This window comes from Eschscholzia californica, unplaced genomic scaffold, assembly GCF_041429995.1.
Source record: "Eschscholzia californica isolate CP2 unplaced genomic scaffold, dmEscCali1.0.p SCAF_1, whole genome shotgun sequence".
NCBI classification, from domain to species: Eukaryota; Viridiplantae; Streptophyta; class Magnoliopsida; order Ranunculales; family Papaveraceae; genus Eschscholzia; species Eschscholzia californica.
This window is the reverse complement of record NW_028238198.1, coordinates 29260006-29278733: the sequence shown is the minus strand read 5'-3', so window position 1 is coordinate 29278733 and position 18728 is coordinate 29260006. Positions and strand designations below refer to the sequence as shown.

The 18728-nt window shown below is 36.5% G+C and overlaps 1 protein-coding gene and 1 pseudogene across 2 annotated transcripts; one reads left to right on the top strand and one right to left on the bottom strand.

Moving 5' to 3' along the window:
• The first annotated feature begins 1805 nt into the window (after nucleotides 1-1805).
• LOC147565854 (lanC-like protein GCL2) lies at nucleotides 1806-9964 on the top strand (annotated as a pseudogene). Its single transcript, XR_015230413.1, has 9 exons — nucleotides 1806-1954; nucleotides 2049-2151; nucleotides 2321-2392; nucleotides 3072-3171; nucleotides 3317-3379; nucleotides 4029-4469; nucleotides 7950-8156; nucleotides 8377-8596; nucleotides 9429-9964. The product of XR_015230413.1 is annotated as a lanC-like protein GCL2 (transcript).
• Nucleotides 9965-11484: 1520 nt separating this feature from the next.
• On the bottom strand, nucleotides 11485-14608 carry LOC147565853 (D-3-phosphoglycerate dehydrogenase 3, chloroplastic-like). Its single transcript, XM_086652332.1, has 5 exons — nucleotides 13995-14608; nucleotides 13074-13450; nucleotides 12876-12983; nucleotides 12683-12778; nucleotides 11485-12366 (listed from the first exon to the last, which is right to left on the bottom strand). The coding sequence occupies exons 1-5, from the start codon at nucleotides 14533-14535 to the stop codon at nucleotides 11695-11697; spliced, it is 1794 nt and encodes a 597-aa protein (XP_086508458.1). The 5' UTR covers nucleotides 14536-14608; the 3' UTR covers nucleotides 11485-11694.
• Between the last annotated feature and the right edge of the window lie 4120 nt (nucleotides 14609-18728).

The window sequence follows — 18728 nt, the reverse complement described above, 5'->3', positions numbered from 1 at the left end:
TAGTCAAGAAAGAAAGAAATACGAAATTCCTAAAATTTATCTATCCTATGCATCATTCAGAGCATTACTTGAACGTTTAGAAAAGGAGAATATCGGAGAGATAACAGAAGTATTCGAAGAAGGGTCGATAACTATTACTTCTTGCTCCATCGAGTTGTTTGAACGGAATCTCAAACTTGTGAAGTATAAGGAGAAGGAAAATATGCGTAAGGAATCAAGCTTCTATGATCCTAGGTTATGGGAGCATATCTCTGATAAGTGAAATCCTAAGAAGAATATCTGTCTAAATTAGATTTGGTTTTTGTAAACAGTAAGATTTTGTTTCATATATGGGTTTCTTTTATAAAATACTGTTTATTTGATTTTTTTTTCTTTAATGTTTTATTCATTAATATATTTATATAGGGTTGCTAGTTCTTCATATTTTACTCCACTAATCACTTCATTGGAAGCCTTTCATTGCATATATTTCCTAATTTGATCAACTTAAAAAACTAATGAAGAAATTGATGTGAAGTATCCACGGTGAAAAGACTCATTGATGAGCCATTGAGGCCGGATATATCTAGATAACTATTACTATAGTTGTGTATATCTTGACTCAACGAGTCTCTTTACCAAGTCATTGATGAAATTGGGTCTTACTTTGATTTTATCGGCAAATCAATCGAAAATATTTTGGCTCCAAATTATTGGAAAAGACTAAGGAAGATACAATTCAAAATCTTTCGTCTTTCTAACTGATAGTGTCTGTTAAAAAGAACAAGATGGTTCGTAGTTGAATCTCACTATCGATTTAAGATTAGAAAGATGAATTGTATGGAATCTCAAGCTTCTGTGATCATAGGTTATGGGAGCATATCCGATAAGCGAGAGTGGGATACAATTTTAGGTTGAAAACAGAAGATTTTGTTTCAATACATGGGTTTATAATTTGAGATTTCTTTTTATTGGTTTGTTCATTGATATATAGGTTGTAAGTTCAGTGTCCGTAGGACTCCGGGGGTTGACTCCATTGAGTGGACCGAGTAACTAATTGAACCACTGGCTTAGTTGTTCGGCTAAGGTTCAGCTCAGGCTCTCCCTGAGCCCGAACAGAACCCCAAGTTTAACTGCATAGTTTCATCCCCGAGTTTAATTGCATAGTTTCAAATATATTGGAGACTCGGATACTGCCACTATGGTGTAGTTCAATCTAGTTTGGCTCGACCGATTCAGCCTCTTTCTCAATTTTAGCTTACCATGAATCCCACTTGAGCTTGTTCCCACATTTGAGACTTTATCTGATCGTTAATCCAGAATTCCAAACAAGCAAAAACAAATGGGTTAGTTTGCTATCAGTTTTGCTCCATACCAGACTACCAGAGTCCAAACCTGCTTGCTTGAAGTTTGAAGTGACAAAACAAAAATCAGTCAAAAACACTGTTAAAAGATATAAGACAAGCACAAGCTCAAGTATTCAAATAACATGGGGATTACATAATACTAGTTCTTTCAAGCCCTGACTACTACCAGCACCACTCCTAAAGATCTCTCTTTTTATTGCAAAAATCACTTCAAAATTGAGCATCTAAACACATTAATTCCATCACAACTCCGAAATTAAGTGGGCTTGGGTCTGAGGTGACTAAAGCAGGGACAATATCGATAATTGTTAAGGCTTAGGGCGTCACACAAGAAGACATTAATTCAGTTCAATGAAGATTCGTTACTTTTAAAATTACACTCACAAAAGTGATCAATTTCAGCTCAATGGATTTTTCCACACACACACAATGGTCCATATGGAGTTGTTGGTCTGATTTATGTGTTTGGGTGGAAGGTATGTCACATTCTTATGTGGGAGAGCTGGTGTTTGTGCCCTAGGAGCAGTGGCAGCAAAGCATGCTGGTGACGAAAGAATGCTAAATCATTTTCTTACCCAATTTCAAGAGGTACATAATTAGAGAAAAGGGTAAAGGAAACTATAAAGAATGACTTGGTTTTTGTAGGAAAACTTGAACCAGATAATGTCACTTTTAAATATGTACAGATTAAGCTGCCACCAGAGATGTTCCTAATGAGTTATTGTATGGGAGAGCTGGTTTTTTATGGGCTTGTTCTTTCTTAAACAAACATATCAATGGTGGAACTGTTTCATCTTCCTTCACTGTAAGTAAGCTTTTCACTTGGACTCAATTCATTCTAGAGGAAGGTAAGCAAACGAATTTTCGTATTGGGTTGGGATGAAAGTGTGTATAAGGCAGTAGTTAATTCTCATTTGGTTCAATCTCTCATTTGATTAGATCATATTTACCGGGTTATGATGGAAATTGTGCAGGGTGAAGTAGTTAAAGATATGATCAAGGAAGGAAGAAAGTTGTCTAACAAAGCTGGTGTCATGGTTCCCCTGGTGTTGCTCTCACCCTTGCCAAAGCTGCTGAGGTAAAATCCTTTCTGATGATTTAAGTGCCTTATATCTACTGGTCCAGCTAGTAGTGATGGGCTAGGGTAGCATAATTTGCAAACTAATAGCTATACTAAAGAGACTTATCTTTCCCAAAATTGGACATTAGGCACTGAAACTTGATATGATCTCAAATGATCCCAAAAAAGAGATGATCAACTCCTTCCCGGCAATTGAGTAATCATTGCCAATTGATCTGCTATGACGTATTCAATTCGACTGGGACACTTTCTGATAAGTTTATGGGCATCCAACTCAAAATTAATTGCAACTAGTTTAGAGGCCCTAGATATTATAATCTTGGTCTCGACTCTCGATAATCCCCTTTGTCAATCTGGGACTATTCTCAGTCACCTGACTCACCTCTCACATGTGGCTTTGTTGAGTCTAACCTGTGTCTTTTAAGTCTATGGGCATCTAACTCAAAACAAGCAGTAATGAATAGAGAGGCGCCGTGTATTTTATTCTTGGTCGTAGGACTCACGTTTTGTCCATGTGGGGTTATGCTTATACTTCACACAAACCAACCTAATCCGAGCTTTTCATCTAGCTTCACCGCCATAGTCTGCTTATATTTTCAAGCAATTTCTTAGGGTGACAAGAATGAATTGTTTAATGATAACAGGTATTCAAAGATAAAGAGTTTCTGCAGGCAGCTATTGATGCAGGAGAAGTGGTCTGGAAACGAGGATTACTAAAGCGTGTTGGGATTTGCCATGGAGCGAGTGGAAATGCTTATGTTTTTTTGTCACTATACCAATGCGACGTATCGAGCTAAAGCATTTGCTTGCTTCTTACTTGATAACGCGAATAAGCTAATATCAGAAGGAAAAATGCATGGATGAGATCACACATATTCCCTTTTTGAAGGGGTTGGAGGAGTGACTCATCTCTTCCTTGATATGGTTGAACCTGCTCAGGCTAAATTCCCAGGTTATGAACTTTGAAACCCTAAATCTATATTTATGAAGAAAATAACTTGTATTAGTATAATAAGTCCGAATTGTATATATGAAATCTTGTAGTTCTTTCTTGTGAAGGTTATATACCACCTCTCCTCTACTGTGTTTACCTGTCGAATTATATCTTGTGGTGGGTGAGGTTTGGTGTTCAGAAATGTTCCTCACTTTTCAGGGCTAGCCGGGACACCTATGAGGAGGGGGGGCGGGAGGGTCTAATTGGTCTTGGGGTATGAATGGAAACATGAATTGAAAAATTTATTGATTTCTTAGACTTCCATTAAGTATTTTGAAGAAATGAAAGGGTGAAAAAGTAGTTGATGATTAAAAAAGAACAGCTATGTGTGGAAAGTTCAAAAGGGAGGTCATATTGGTATGTTTGAATAAGTAGGGGTCAGCTAGATTCCAATCATAAATAACCATAGATAATCAATGCTTTTAATCCAAACAATCCACTCCCTAGATTACATGTTTAACCCTATTTTCATATGCTAATCCGTTTTTAGTTAGAAAACGTCTTGCATTAATACTATAAAAACACTTCCCCTGTTCCAATTTCAACTTCATCAATTTCAATCAACAAATCTTCTGCTCCTCCAATTCAATTCTCTTTGTTTTCTTAGAAGTCATGATGAAAAAGTTGTTAGGTTGTTTTTGTTGCTCTCATAATAATAATCCCAAGGAGGTAGTTTCTCCTCATCCTCCTCCTCTTGCTTCGAAGTTGCCAGTTTCTGATATTTCTGAAAATAAAAATAGAGAAGCAGCAGCATTATCAACATCATCACCAAGAACAACAACTAGGGTATCATCTGGATTCTCGGTTCAAAATAAAGAAGCAAAAGTGGTGATATATGTTAGTCAAGAAAGAAAGAAATATGAAGTTCCTAAAAGTTATCTATCTTATGCATCATTCAGGGCACTACTTGAACGTTTAGAAAAAGAGAATATTGGAGAGATAAAAGAAGAAGAAAGTGAAGAAGGGTCGATAACTATTACTTCTTGCTCGATCGAGTTGTTCGAACGGAATCTCAAACTTGTGAAGTATAAGGAGAAGGAAAATATGCGTAAGGAATCAAGCTTCTATGATCCTAGGTTATGGAAGCATATCTCTGATAAGTAAAAGCCTAATACGGATATTTGTCTAAATTAGATGGGATTTTATAAACAGTATGATTTTGTTTTCAATACATGGGTTTCTTTATAAAATATTGTTTATTTGATATTTTTCTTACTTTAATTTCTTATTCATTAATAGAATTGCTAGTTCTTCATATTCTACTCAACTAATCACTTCAATGGAAGCCTTTCATTGCATATATTTCCTAATTTGACAACTTCAAAAAATAATGAAGAAGAATTCCATGTAAAGTATCGACATGAAAGGAGTCACTGGCCAGCCCTTGAGTCCGGATATGTCTAGATAACTATTACTATAGTTGTGTATATCTTGTCGCCTCCTTGATTATATATTGTTGTTATCAGTGTACCGATCAAACGAGTTGACTCAACGATTTCCTTTACCAAGTCATTGATGAAACTGGGTCTTACTTTGATTTTATCGGTAAATCAATCAAAAATATTTTCGCTCTAAGTTAATGGAAAAGACTAAGGAAGATAACAATTCAAAATCTTTCGTATTTTTAACCGATAATGTCTGTTATCCAGAATAGATGGTTCGTAGTCGAATCACACTATCGATTTAAGATTAGAAAGAGGTGCTCCTATCAGACAAAGAGAAAGGCTGACAGACATTTGCTTTTGCCCAATTGGCAAGAGTGACAGACTTTAATAAACTCTTTAGAATCTAGTTGAATTAGACCTCTTGTATTCAGAATCTCTAATATTCCTTTGGCGGTATGCCCAAGTCTTTTGTGCCATAAAGAAGGAGAAGCTGTTAAAATAACATTCTTACTGAGTGTGGTTGTTTCAGTGTGACGTTCAATAGGATAGAGATTATTCACCATTGGACCCTCTATAAGAACATCACTAGATAGTCTTTGATGCTATATCCCCAAGGAAAAATTCAATAAAACGGTCATTGTGTTCTGTGAATTTAGCAATAGACAGTAGATTTGAGGAACCACTAAAATATTATGTAAATTGAAATCATGATTTGGAGTATTCAATGTGTGTGGCCAGTGCTCACTATTGGTATAGAAGTACCACTACCAACCATGACAGATTCATGTCCTAAACAAGGAGTTGTATGAGTCAATACCTGAAGATCATATTTCATGTGACTGGAAGCTCCTGAATCAGCAAGCCATGTCTTAGAAGTGGTAGTAACTGCAGTAGCAGCTAGGTTACATTCTTCAAGAACAGTCAAATTATATTCCTCTTGAAATGATTCTGAATTATTCTCATCAATGAGATTTGAGGAAAATTTGTTTTAGTTAATGTGAAGACCAACAAAAGTTTGAGAACTCAGGGGTTTGTTAGGAGTATACCTGAATCGACATTTATTTTCTTGATGTCCCCACTTATCACAAATACCACAAGGAAACGAAGTGAATTCGAAGTTCACTGCCTTTTGGTTCATAAGTGGGTGCTGAGATTGTTGTTCTGATGTATTTTGATTTGGAAGCTCAACCTGATTTTTAAGACCTTGAGTGTGCACAGATTTAGAGCTATCTAATTTGTATTTCTGATTCGATTTACACTGATTTGATCCTTGTCTATAGGATTTTTTATTTCGATTTGAACCTTGATTTACATAATAAGCTGATTGTTCATTAGTATCTTAAGAGAGAAAAGCCATTGCTCATGATGGAGCAATTTTGATCGTAATTCAGGAAAGTGAATTCTATCTGTTTTATTGTCAATTGCAATAACAAATTGACTAAATTTCTTTCCTAAACCAGCTAAAATAATTCGATTTATTTTTCTATCAGAAACTTTATCATTGACTGAGGATAATGAATCTGCAAGTGATTTTATCTTTCTAAGATAATCATTAACAGAAGCATTACCTCTTTGAATATTCTGAATTTGCGTTCGAAGTAAATCTTGTTTAGCTTCGAATTCCTCAGCATAGATCTCGTTCAAATAACTTCAGATCTGATTAGCAATTTCAAGACCTAGAACATCAGATGAAATTGATCTCGAGAAGGTTGCTTTCAAACATGATTTGACAAAACTATCATATTTGCGCCAATGTTGAAAAGCTGGATTAATGATCTCCTTTTTTTCTGAATCAATAATTGAAGGTTCAGGTTGTGTGATCGAGCCATCGACGTAGCCATTCAGCTCGTTACGAATGAAAATAGTCTCGAACTGATCTCGCCAAAGTAAGAAATTGTTCTCATCAAGATTTTCGGATATGTAAAATGTTGGAATCGACTTTCCAGCAGGAGCGTTTTTTTTCCCTTTTGACAAGGTTCCCTTTGTCGAAACAACTCAAATAACGTACCGTTGCATTAGTCTCGTCGAGGGCTTGAATTTCAAGCTTTGGTTTGCTCAAAACCGATTCCGTATGAATAAGATATTAATTTTCGAAGTTTTGGTTTAAATATGTGAAATATTTAAGGAAAGTCCCATATCGGGTAAGTTAGAGGAATATGTAGGGTTTATAATAAGCTGCTCTCCCATACTATAGTATGAATGAAATAAAGGTCCAACGATTTGCGTGGTGCATGGCGTTTAGGGCGCTTTAGAGGCGCCCGCACGCATTCAAGAGTTTTCAATACTTACTGACGTTCGAAAGAGTTTTCATTTAAGGCGCTTTAGAGGCGCCCGCACGCATTCAAGAGTTTTCAATACTTACTGACGTTCGAAAGAGTTTTCAGATCCAAGTACCTCGATCCCAAAAGGTAATCCGTTGTATCCTGGAAGACAAATCGCCTATACTGTTGGTACAATAAACAGTGCATATTATTGTCTTAAGGAAAGAGATCACTCGCCTCAGAGTACTAACCTTCTGTTTTTCATTTAAGGAATTTTAGTTAAAATACTGACTGTTTATCTCTGCAAAAAAAAATTCAAAAGGACATTATCATTGTTGAAAGAAACAAGACGATAATATAGTATACAAGTTAGGCAACATAAAATTCATGATATTGAGTGTGTAAGGTGTTGAAGATGATGATGCCATGAAAACCAGAAGTTTCTCTCTTTTAGTTATTTCGCGGAAGCAATTTGAAAACCTAGAAGCTCTGTTACCATGTAAGATCAGAGAATTGAGAGAAGATAGAGAAAGCATGTGATTATTCTTATTAACTAGAATAAGGAAGGATTAGTTCCTTATATAGTCGAGATTACAGAAGTTGTTAGAGAGAGAAAGTTTGTTATTAGTTATAACAAACTTTCTAACTCATAACTAACTAAACAGTTAGTTCTAACAGTAAATGAAAAATGTGTGAAGACACATATACCCCTGCCCATCACACTTACATCCTCTTTACATTATTATGCTTACACCCTCTTTACACTATATAGCTGTACCTGTCCTTCCATCTAACAAGGTTATTGAACTAATTTTCTTGTTGGGTTTGGACGAAAGTGTATATAAGGCAGAAGTTAATTCTCATTTTATTCGATCTTTTCAGTTTTGATGGATATGGAACTCAAACCAGATGACATTGAGGATGTCAAAGGAACTCTACATTATATGATTAGGAATCGCTTCACTAGTGGAAATTACCCCTGCAAGCGAGGGAAGTGAGTGTGATCGGCTTGTGCACTGGTGCCATGGTTCCCCTGGTGTTGCTCTCACCCTTGCCAAAGCTACTGAGGTAAAATCCTTTCTAATGATTTAAGTGCCTTATATCTACTGGTCCAGCTAGTATTGATGGCTATACTGAAGAGACTTATCTTTCCCAAAATTGGACATTAGGCACTGAAACTTGATCTGATGTCAAATGATCTCAAAAAAGAGATCATCAACTCCTTCCCGGCAATTGAGTAATCATTGCCAATTGTATCTGCTATGACTTATTCAATTCAATTCGACGTGAAGTATCTCTATCGAGCTAAAGCATTTGCCTATGTTTTTTGTCACTACACCGATTAACAGGCGACGTGAAGTATCTCTATCGAGCTAAAACATTTGCTTGCTTCTTACTTGATAACGCGAATAAGCTAATATCAGATGGAAAAATGCATGGAGATCACCCATATTCCCTTTTTGAAGGGATTGGGGGAGTCACTTATCTCTTCCTTGATATGGTTGAACCTGCCCAGGCTAGATTCCCAGGTTATGAACTTTAAAACCCTAAATCTATCTTTATGAAGATAATAACTTGTATTAGTATAATAAGTAGAGATGTATATACAAAATCTTGTAGTTCTTTCTTATGAAGGTTATATACCATTTCTCCTCCAGTGTGTTTACCTGTCCAACTATATGTTGTGGTGCGGTTCTCAATACTAAAGTTGAGAAGTGTTCCTCGCTTTTAGGGCTAGCCCGGCCATCTATGAGCAAGACTCTAATTGGTCTTGGAGTATGAAAGGAAACAAGAATTGAAAAAAAGTATTGATTTTTTAGACGTCCATTAATAAAGTATGTTGAAGAAATAAAAGGATACAAAAGTAGTTGATAGTGAAGAAGAAAAAAGAGAAAATGGAAGAGAGAAACAAGAAATAGATTAGAAAGGGTACTTTAGGTGTAACAATAAAAAAATAACAGTCAATGAACAGGCAATTTATGGAAAGTTCAAAAGGGAGGTCATTTGGATATTTTTGTAAAAGTAGGGGGCGAGAAGGAATCCGGTCATAAAATAGGGAGTTAAATAAGAAATAACCCTAAAAGGTAATCCCAAAAATCCAAACCGTCCATTACATTTAACCCAATTTTCATATACTAATCCTTTTTTGATTCGAAAACAACTTCTAATTAGTACTATAAATACAGTTCCCCTGTTCCTATTTCTAACTTCATCGATTCAAATAATTCTTTATGTCCTGCGATTCAATTTTGAAATTTTTTTCGTAACCATGAAAAAGTTTTTAGGTTCTTGTTTCTGTTGCTCTAATTACAATCCCAAGGAGGTAGTTTCTCCTCTTCATCCCCCTCCTCTTGCTTCCAGGTTGCCTATTTCTGAAAATAAAAACAGAGAAGTAGCAGCATTATCTTCATCACCAAGAACAACAACAACAAGGGTAACACCTGGATTATTGGTTGAAAATAAAGAAGCAAAAGTGGTGATATATGTGGGTCAAGAAAGAAAGAAATATGAAGTTCCCGAAAGGTATCTATCTTATGCATCATTCAGAGCATTACTTGAACGTTTAGAGAAAGAGAATATCGGAGAGATAACAGAAGTTTGCGAAGAAGGATCGATAACTATTACTTCTTGCTCGGTCGAGTTGTTCGAACGGAATCTCAAACTTGTGAAGAATAAGGAGAAGGAAAAAAAGTGTAAAGAATCAAGCTTCTATGATCCTAGGTTATGGGAGCATATCTCTGATATAAGTAAAATCCGAATAGGAATATACGTCTATATTAGGTATATAGGTTTTTGTAAACAGTAAGATTTTGGATTAATTTATAAAATACTGTTTATTTGATATCTCTTTTTCTTTAATGTTTTATTCATTAATTTATAGGATTGCTAGTTCTTCATATTCTACTCCACTAATCACTTCAATGGAAGCCTTTCATTGCATATATTTCCTAATTTGATCAATTTAAATAAATAATGAAGAAGAAATTGGTCTCTGAGTATCCACAGTGAAAGGACACATGGATGAGCCATTGAGGCGGGATATGTCTAGATAACTATTAGTATAGTTGTGTATATCTTGTCGCCTCCTTTGAGTATGCATTGTTATCGGTGTACCGACTAAACGAGTTGACTCAACGAGTCTCTTTACCAATTCCTTGATGAAACTGGGTCTTACTTTGATTTTATCGGTAAATCGAAGGAAAATACTTTCGCTCCAAATTATTGGAAAAGACTAAGGAAAATACAATTCAAACTTTCGTCTTTCTAACTGATAGTGTCCATTGTCAAGAACAAGATGATTCGTAGTTGAATCTTACTATCGATTTAAGATTAGAAAGATGAATTGTATGGAATCTCAAACTTGTGACAAATAAGGAGAAAATGTACATGGAATCAAACTTCTATGATCCTAGGTTATGGGAGCCTACGATAAGTGAAAGTGGGATACGATTTTAGGTTGTGGACTCTTCTAATTACAGTTTTTTTTTTTTTGGAAACAGTTGATTTTGTTTCAATACATGGGTTTATAATTAGAGATTTCTTTTTATTGGTTTATTCATTGATATATAGGTTGTAAGTTCGGCGTCAGTAGGGCTCGGGTTGACTCCGTTGAGTGGACCAAGTAACTAGTTGAACCACTAGCTTAGTTGTTCTGCTAAGGTTCAGCACAGGCTCTCCCTGAGCCTGAACAGAACCCCAAGTTTAACTGCATACTTTCAAATATATTGGAGACTCAGATACTGCCACTTTGGTGTGGTTCAGTCTAGTTTGGCTTCAGTTTGGTTTAGTTCAGTCTAGTTTGGCTCGGATACTGCCACTTTGGTGTGGTTCAGTCTAGTTTGGTTTAGTTCAATCTAGTTTGGCTCGGATACTGCCACTTTGGTGTGGTTCAGTCTAGTTTGGCTTCAGTTTGGTTTAGTTCAGTCTAGTTTGGCTCGGATACTACCAATTTAGTGTGGTTCGGTCTAGTTTGGCTTCAGTTTGGTTTAGTTCAGTCTAGTTTGGCTCGGATACTGCCACTTTGGTGTGGTTCAGTCTAGTTTGGCTTCAGTTTGGTTTTAGTTCAGTCTAGTTTGGCTCGGATACTGCCACTTTGGTGTGGTTCAGTCTAGTTTGGCTTCAGTTTGGTTTAGTTCAGTCTAGTTTGGCTCGGATACTACCACTTTGGTGTGGTTCAGTCTAGTTTGGCTTCAGTTTGGTTTAGTTCAGTCTAGTTTGGTTCGAGTGATTTGGCCTCTCTATCAGATTTAGCTTATCGTTAATCCCACTCGAGCTTGTGCCCAAATTTGAGACATTATCTGATCTAATCTCAGATTTCCAAACAAGCAAAAACAAATAGGTCAGTTTGCTATCAGTTTTGCTCCATAGTTGGGAGTCCAGAGACCTGCTCGCTTGGGGTTTGAAGTGACAACAAAAATCATTCAAAAACACTGTTATAAGAAATAAGACAAGCACAACAAGCTCAAGTATTCAAATAACATGTGGATTACATAACACTAGTTCTTTCAAACCCTAACTACTACCAGCACCACCCCTACAGATCTCTCTTTTTATTGCAAAAATCACTTCAAAATTGAGCATCTAAACCAAAACCCAAATCAATCCTTAAACTAAAACCCAAATCATTTTATAACTTGAGGAACACAAATTCTTCGATGGCAGGGATCTCCCCGATCTTCTTCAAAGTCGACTTGCTTGGTTGTTCGTCCACACCAATTGCCATAACTGCTTGCTTACGAGGAGCAATTCTTCCGACACTCATGAAACTTACATTAACATTTTCCTCACCCAAGACACTTCCAACTTTCCCAATCATACCAGGTTGATCTACTTGACTGCACAATATTAGGCTTCCTTCTAAGCTAACATCAACTTCGAACGATCCAACTTTAGTTAGATGTGGGACTCCGTCTTTCACTCTTCCTTCTACTTTAACTTCTCCGCTTTCGGAAATGGCACTGGCGAATTTTGACTCAACGTTAGCAATTTGAACTTGGACGTATTCGAGTGGGTTTTCGGGTGAACCATCAAGGAGAATTCTTTCTTCTGTGATTCTTAAACCTCTTTGTTTTGCGGTGAAATCGGCATTTACTAAGTTCACAAACACACTGGATATTGGCTCGATAAGTCCCTTGGTGATCATGGCTCGGAGAAGTCTAGTGTCGAGATCATCAGGACCTCTAGCTGAAGCATAAGTTACCTTCACTGACTTTACACCGCTTCCACCTGCGACTAACTGCACGGCTAATCTACCAAGCTTTTCGGCCAGAATAACAAATGGTGCGAGCTCTGAAAGAACCTGCAATCAGAAAAGGAATTTATGAAATTCTGTATTATTTTCTAATTCATGATTTAGATTCAGCGAATGTTTTCTGCTCTGCTCCTTGGGTTTGATTATGTTCACACAATGAAGAGCAAGATAGGCAATTAGAACAATTACAATAGTTGATTTTTTAATCCTTGGTCTTGAAGTATGTGAAGATAGTTTGATATGAAGCTTTCCAGATGGGTGAAAAAGATGGTAAGATCAGTTAAAAGGGTAACTAGTCGCGAAAACAGCAATTCCATGACCTTTCCATCTGGATCGAAAAAATACTAACGAAGTTTAGAAATACCTCAGCAGGAACCATAGGTGCATTTACTGCAGTGGCAGCAAGCTCTCCTTTCAAGGCTCCAACTACAGCTTCAGCTATTTCAATGGCCACACCTTCCTGCATACCACATTAAATTATAAATATAAATATGAACATTATATGCCGATTATGAGACATGAATGAACCATTACTTAAATCTGATCCTGTTACATACTTGTGCTTCCATAGTGCTGGCTCCAAGATGTGGAGTTGCAGTTACATTTTCATGTTGTACTAGTGGGCTGTCTTTGGGTGGCTCCACGGCGAAGACATCAAGTGCTGCCTGAACAAGAGAAACGAAAACTTGGTCAGTGCTCTCTTCTGAAGTTCTCAAAAATAGGAAGTGAAGTGTTTGAGAATGAACAAAAATTACCTGAGCAACAGTTCCGTCATTTAGCGCCCTCACAAGAGCTTCTTCATCAATAACACCACCACGGGCAACATTAACAATCCGAACTCCTTTCTTCATTTTGGCAAAAGCTTCGTCATTAAGAACCTTGGATGTAGCAGGAGTAAGAGGCATGTGGAGTGAGATGAAATCTGCGGTTTTTAAGGCGTCGTCAAAGGATACCAACTCAACTCCAACTGCACGGGCACGATCAGCAGGGGCATATGGATCATGTGCAATCACATGCATACCGAGACCCTTGGCACGTCGAGCAACTTCTGATCCAACCTTTCCAAACCCCATAACAGCAAGTGTCTTTCCAACAAGAGAAACACCAACATATTTGTTCCTTAGCCACTTTCCTGAATTCAACAAACAAGAATCAAAGTAAGAAAATGTTGATGGAACTCAAAACAAACTAAACGTAAACAATTTATGCACATTGTGGCCGACACTGAGAAGTTTCACTATTATGTTAGACAAGGTTGTGCCTTAACTCTGCTTCTAAATGTCTTACTCTAAACCATACCGATTGCTAAAGAAGATTTCATTCATAACCCTTTTCACAGGTCTTGCAATATATCTAAAATTCTGACTTAATCTGGACGAGTCGAAAAAGGGGGAAGAATAAGTCTTCAAATTTTGTCAATCCTATTTACTCATCATTCACAGACACAAATAAACTACCAAAAATCTCCATAAATATATCAAAATCCTTAAAAGTATATATAAACAATCACACTAAATAAGAGATCTAAATTGAACATTTACAAGTGAAAATACTCTTCATTTCTAAACCAATTCATAGAAGAAAACAAAAACAAATCATAATAACCTAAGAGTTTCCACATTCAACCAAATCACTTAAACAAAATGAAGTATACAAGATTGAGATAAGTTTATTACCAGCTTTAACAGAAGCATCAGCTTGAGCAACATTCCTAGCCATGGAAGTAAGAAGAGCGATTCCATGTTCGGCAGCAGCAACAGTGTTAGCAGTAGGAGCATTAACAACAAGACAACCATGTTCAGTCGCCGCCGATAGATCGACATTATCAATACCAACACCAGCTCTTCCAACAACTTTAAGCCTTCCACCGGAAGATTCAAACACTTCTCTACTAACTTTTGTTCCACTACGAACGATTAACGCATCACAAAGAGAGATCTTTGTGCAAAGTTCTTCCTGACTCAAATTATACGAGCAATCAACATTAGCGAAATCTTTCAATAAATCGAGTCCAGCTTGACCTAGCTTTTCTGCAACAAGAACAGTAGGTTTTGCATCCATTGCCATAACGATGAATGTTTCGGTTCTTCTGGATCGAGAAGGAATGGATTTGAAAGATGAAGGAAGAGATGGACGCCATGAAAGAGAAGGAGAAGCAGATGATGATTTCTTGAGAGATGGATAAGAGAGAAGGTTTGAGAATGCGGTGGCGGCCATGACTGTTGTATATTTTCTTTTGCTTTCTCTCTCTCTCTCTTGTTTGTGTTTTTTTTTTGTAACGAGAGGGGAAGAGAAAAGGAGATCTGATAAAAATGAAAACCTTTTCTGCGGAAGGCGTGGGGTTCGTGGGGTGGGTCGTGGGTGGAGAGTCAAATTTATGGTCTAATTTGGTGGATGATTACGTCTCTATCTCTCTCTCTCTTTTTGGTGATTGGTATAGGGAGGTCCATTTATGGTCTATGTAGAGCTCCTGAATATCCTTTCTTTTTTTTTAGTTGAACTAGAGCTCCTGAATATCCTGATATGAATATTTGATTACTAATTGTCCACACATTTGTGTTTGGACACTCACTCCGCACGTAAAAAGCCTCAAGTTTGATCTAGTAGACGTGGGAATCTAAGATTTGTTGAATTTTTTTATAAATAAAGTAAGATTATATTACATAGGCTTTAGACTTCTTGTGATGCCTTTAATATATGGTTTTTAAGGACTCAAAATGTCTTAAATTTGACTGACATAATACTTATTCAATTCATGAATTGTAATGTGATAGTCCCACATCGGTCACGAGAGTGTCCGGAACCTGGACTATAGGTATATGCTCAAGCTTGGTAAGTGCCGAGGCCTTTTGGGGGAGCTGGGAGTGCTCTTGCCACGAACAAAACCTCTTACCATCCGTGCGAGGGTGGTGACAAAAGGGAGGACAATATCGGTAACTGTTGGGTTTGGAGCGTCACAAGTGATGTATGTCTTATCTCTTCGTGATAAATTACTGTCTTGTAATGAATATTTATATTTATATTGTATGTCAAAAAAATTAAAAACAAACTAATTATTGTCGCAAGAAAGACTGGTATGTGGAACAAGTTAATCTTTCTTGCTACAAAAATAACATTTCATTAATCAGTCTCGCTAAGTAAACAGGTTACAAGGTGACTCATATGATCTCTTCATGATGACAATAATATATTCATGAAAGCAATTACTTTATAACAATGAATGTAAAACATCATTTTTGAGTTTAATATGGTTGACAAATAGAAGTAATGTGTCAAGAGATGTTTGATGCAGGACCAATGATAGCATGGGTAGATCAATGCCTAATAGGAAAGATCCTCACATACACATTTGTTTTTTTTTTTTTTTTTTGTTGAGAAACATTTGTTTTTATTTGATATGCCTAAAAAGATCCTCACAATGTTTTTATTTGATTTAGAAGGGAATATGCTAAAGTAATCTTTTAAGTAGTTGTAGCATCTCCTGTATCCAAATAGACAGCAATTGTCGAATGGTATTTGATGTTGGTTGAATAGTTGTCCATGAATGAAACAAATTAATATATTGTGCAACATTTAGTTCGAAGTAAGTTAACTTCAAGTGGGTTACAACTTACAAGAGATACATTTCAAAAATTGACTTGTATTTTTGAGTTCACTAAATTGGTATATATTGTTTATCGACATTGTTTTACATGTACTTAGCAAAAATATCTTTCATTATCACGACCTTCGTAAAGATTCACTTCTCTTAATGGATAGGTAGATAATGAAAGACAAACGTCTTACCATCTCCTATCAAATTTATAAACACAGATACAAATGTATACACAAACAACTCTAAAATGTCACGGATTACACTCTAAGAATTTTGATATTAAACTGTCTACTTTTTGTCCCCCATTTCTCTCATTTTCATCTTTTCCTCTCTTTCATTTTCAATAACGGTCTCTTTCTCATTGTATTTTGACGACGTTGTTTATCATTTTGTTTCTCCTTTATTCATGATCGCACAACATTATGGTTCCACAAGGGTCTCCCTTCTCACGTGATTTAGGAATCTTTTCTTGAAACAAAAAGAACAACCCTAAAAAGTAATTACGATGGCCCTATGTCTTTAGCTTCTCAAAGTGACCTCCATTTGTATAGGGGGATAAAGTTGTCTTCAGGCTTCCCTATACCCTTTTCTGATTTCCTTACAGTAAGGACCCATTGTTTATGTGTTTGTTTCTTTGTTTCTCTCTCTTCCTAGTCATTGACTCGGGACTAGGAATCTCTGATTCGTTGAATAATTAATGGAATTTAACGAATACAAGTTGTCACCATTTTGGCTTGATTTGGCTAATTAAATACGATTTCCTGGTTAAGCAAAGACGGGTTTGGTGGCGATGTTACGGGCTGGAGAAATATTCAGTGCATCTCGGGCGGTAGGTAAGAGATATGACTGAGACAAGCGTCATGTTCTTATCCATCCATTTGGATCTGCAATGTCATCACACTTATGTTCACGGCTGATGACTTAGGGCAGCCATATTTCCATACAATTGCCTATTTGGACGTTTGAATGGGGACAACTGTACAGGGGCATATTCTCATGACACAATTTGATGCCAATGCCTCGAATCATTATACTGGATTCAGTGAAAATATGTAGTACTACTAAATTAGGTCAAATATTGATGTTTGAGATTAACCACTAATAGGATTGATGGTAAAAGTTGATGTTTTATGCTACTTGTATAGGAAAGATTAATAACTAATTGGGTTTTAATTCTACAAAAGAATGATTTTGTTTGACATTTTACTGATTACAATTTATCGTAAACCTTCAGGGACATTTGTATATTCGATGGCGCAAAATATTAACGTAAGAAAGAATAATATGGCGATTTGAAAAGATCACGGAAAAAAGTAATCCAACTCTATTTTTCTTATGTCCAATTTCAAGAGTGCAAACCTAACCCTCGCAAACTCCGTTATTATGTTTCAACATGAAAGAGGATTCAGAAGGCCGAGCTGTCTCGGATCCATCTCTTTACTCGTATTTGGGCAGGTGCGGGATTCAAGGTGCATAGGAGACTTTTTTTGTATCCACCTTCTTGGTAGCTTTATAGAGGGTTCTCGTGCATGCACATGGATGCCAATACTTGTGGCCCTGATGACTTCTTAACTGGCCAAAGCTGATCATAATTGACTCAATTTGACCACTCTCTTAGCTCAATCTTCGAAGATTCTATGGTAATTTTGTTTGCTCGAAAATGTCCGTATAAAGTAAATAAGACTGTTTTTATATTGGGACGATTCGTATAAACATTGTGGACGAATAACGTCTTAAGCTTGTTGGAAATTTGTTACTCGTCCTTTTTCGAATACACAATTCGATGGTAATTTCGTTCGACGGATTATACAAACGAATAAGTAAAATTATAAGTGATTATTTTATGATTGAGTCGAGTATTGGGTACTGTCTCAGAATAAAACAGTCTTACCTTCTTGAAGTGCAACACTTCAAACTTCAAAAAACTTCAAACAAATAAGTAGTAGTTTTTCTTAAATTATTAGAACTTTTAAATACAAACTCTAAACCAGAAAAATTGGCTTATTCCTTAAAAACTAGATTTTTTTTCTTGAAAGTAAAAATAACTAGATTAGTATTTATAGAAATGATGACTATTTGAAGAGACATAGATCAAGAGATGTGACTCTTCTATTTTATTCTAGGTCGCGGCTATGGGGAATAAAGAAAATTCTCTGGGGAATAAATTCTCGAGGAAATCCAGATTTTTTTGAAAATTCTCCGGGAATAAATTTTTATGGGAAATACAGAATACATTTTTTTGAAAGTTCTCCTCCATCTCATATGTTCTCTCTGCCACTTCATCTTCTCGCCACCTCATCATCTACTCTGGCGACCTTCAAACATAATTTTTTTTCTTTCTCTCTCTCTAACACTCCGGCGAAGGGAGACCTTCGCCGGAGGTCTGGTCTGTCCACGGACATACCTTGGAGGTCTGTTCACGGACAGGCCTTGGAGGTTTGTTCACGGACAGGTGATGGGTCATGAAAATGTCTCATCTAAGTCGTTTAATTAAGCCAAGTTAGTTCGTTTCGAGTCTTTATTATAACAAAATGGTTGGTTTTTATGATTAGGTGTCTTTTGCGGAGTTAGGTGTGAAAAACGGTTAAAAATGAGAAAAAGTTACTTGAAGGGCATTTTGGTCTTTTGGACACAAGGGTATTCTGGGAAATTTGGACAAGGTCAGTGACGAGTGAAAAGTAGAGTCCGAGACGAACTCGTAGGAGAAAACGGAAGTCAATTCGGAGTCCGGAAGAGTGAGATATGCATAGTCAAAGTTGGAGTTAAACAATGTAGACTAGTGGGACACTTTCGGGCACCATTCTGGCTGGTGGGA

Coding starts and splice junctions, on each gene's coding strand:
- LOC147565853 (XM_086652332.1), bottom strand. CDS start 14,535: ATGGCCGCCACCGCATTCTCAAACCTTCTCTCTTATCCATCTCTCAAG. Junction 13,451..13,994: donor TGATGCTTCTGTTAAAGCTG/GTAATAAACTTA, acceptor TGTTGAATTCAG/GAAAGTGGCTAAGGAACAAA. Junction 12,779..12,875: donor CCAGCACTATGGAAGCACAA/GTATGTAACAGG, acceptor TGTGGTATGCAG/GAAGGTGTGGCCATTGAAAT.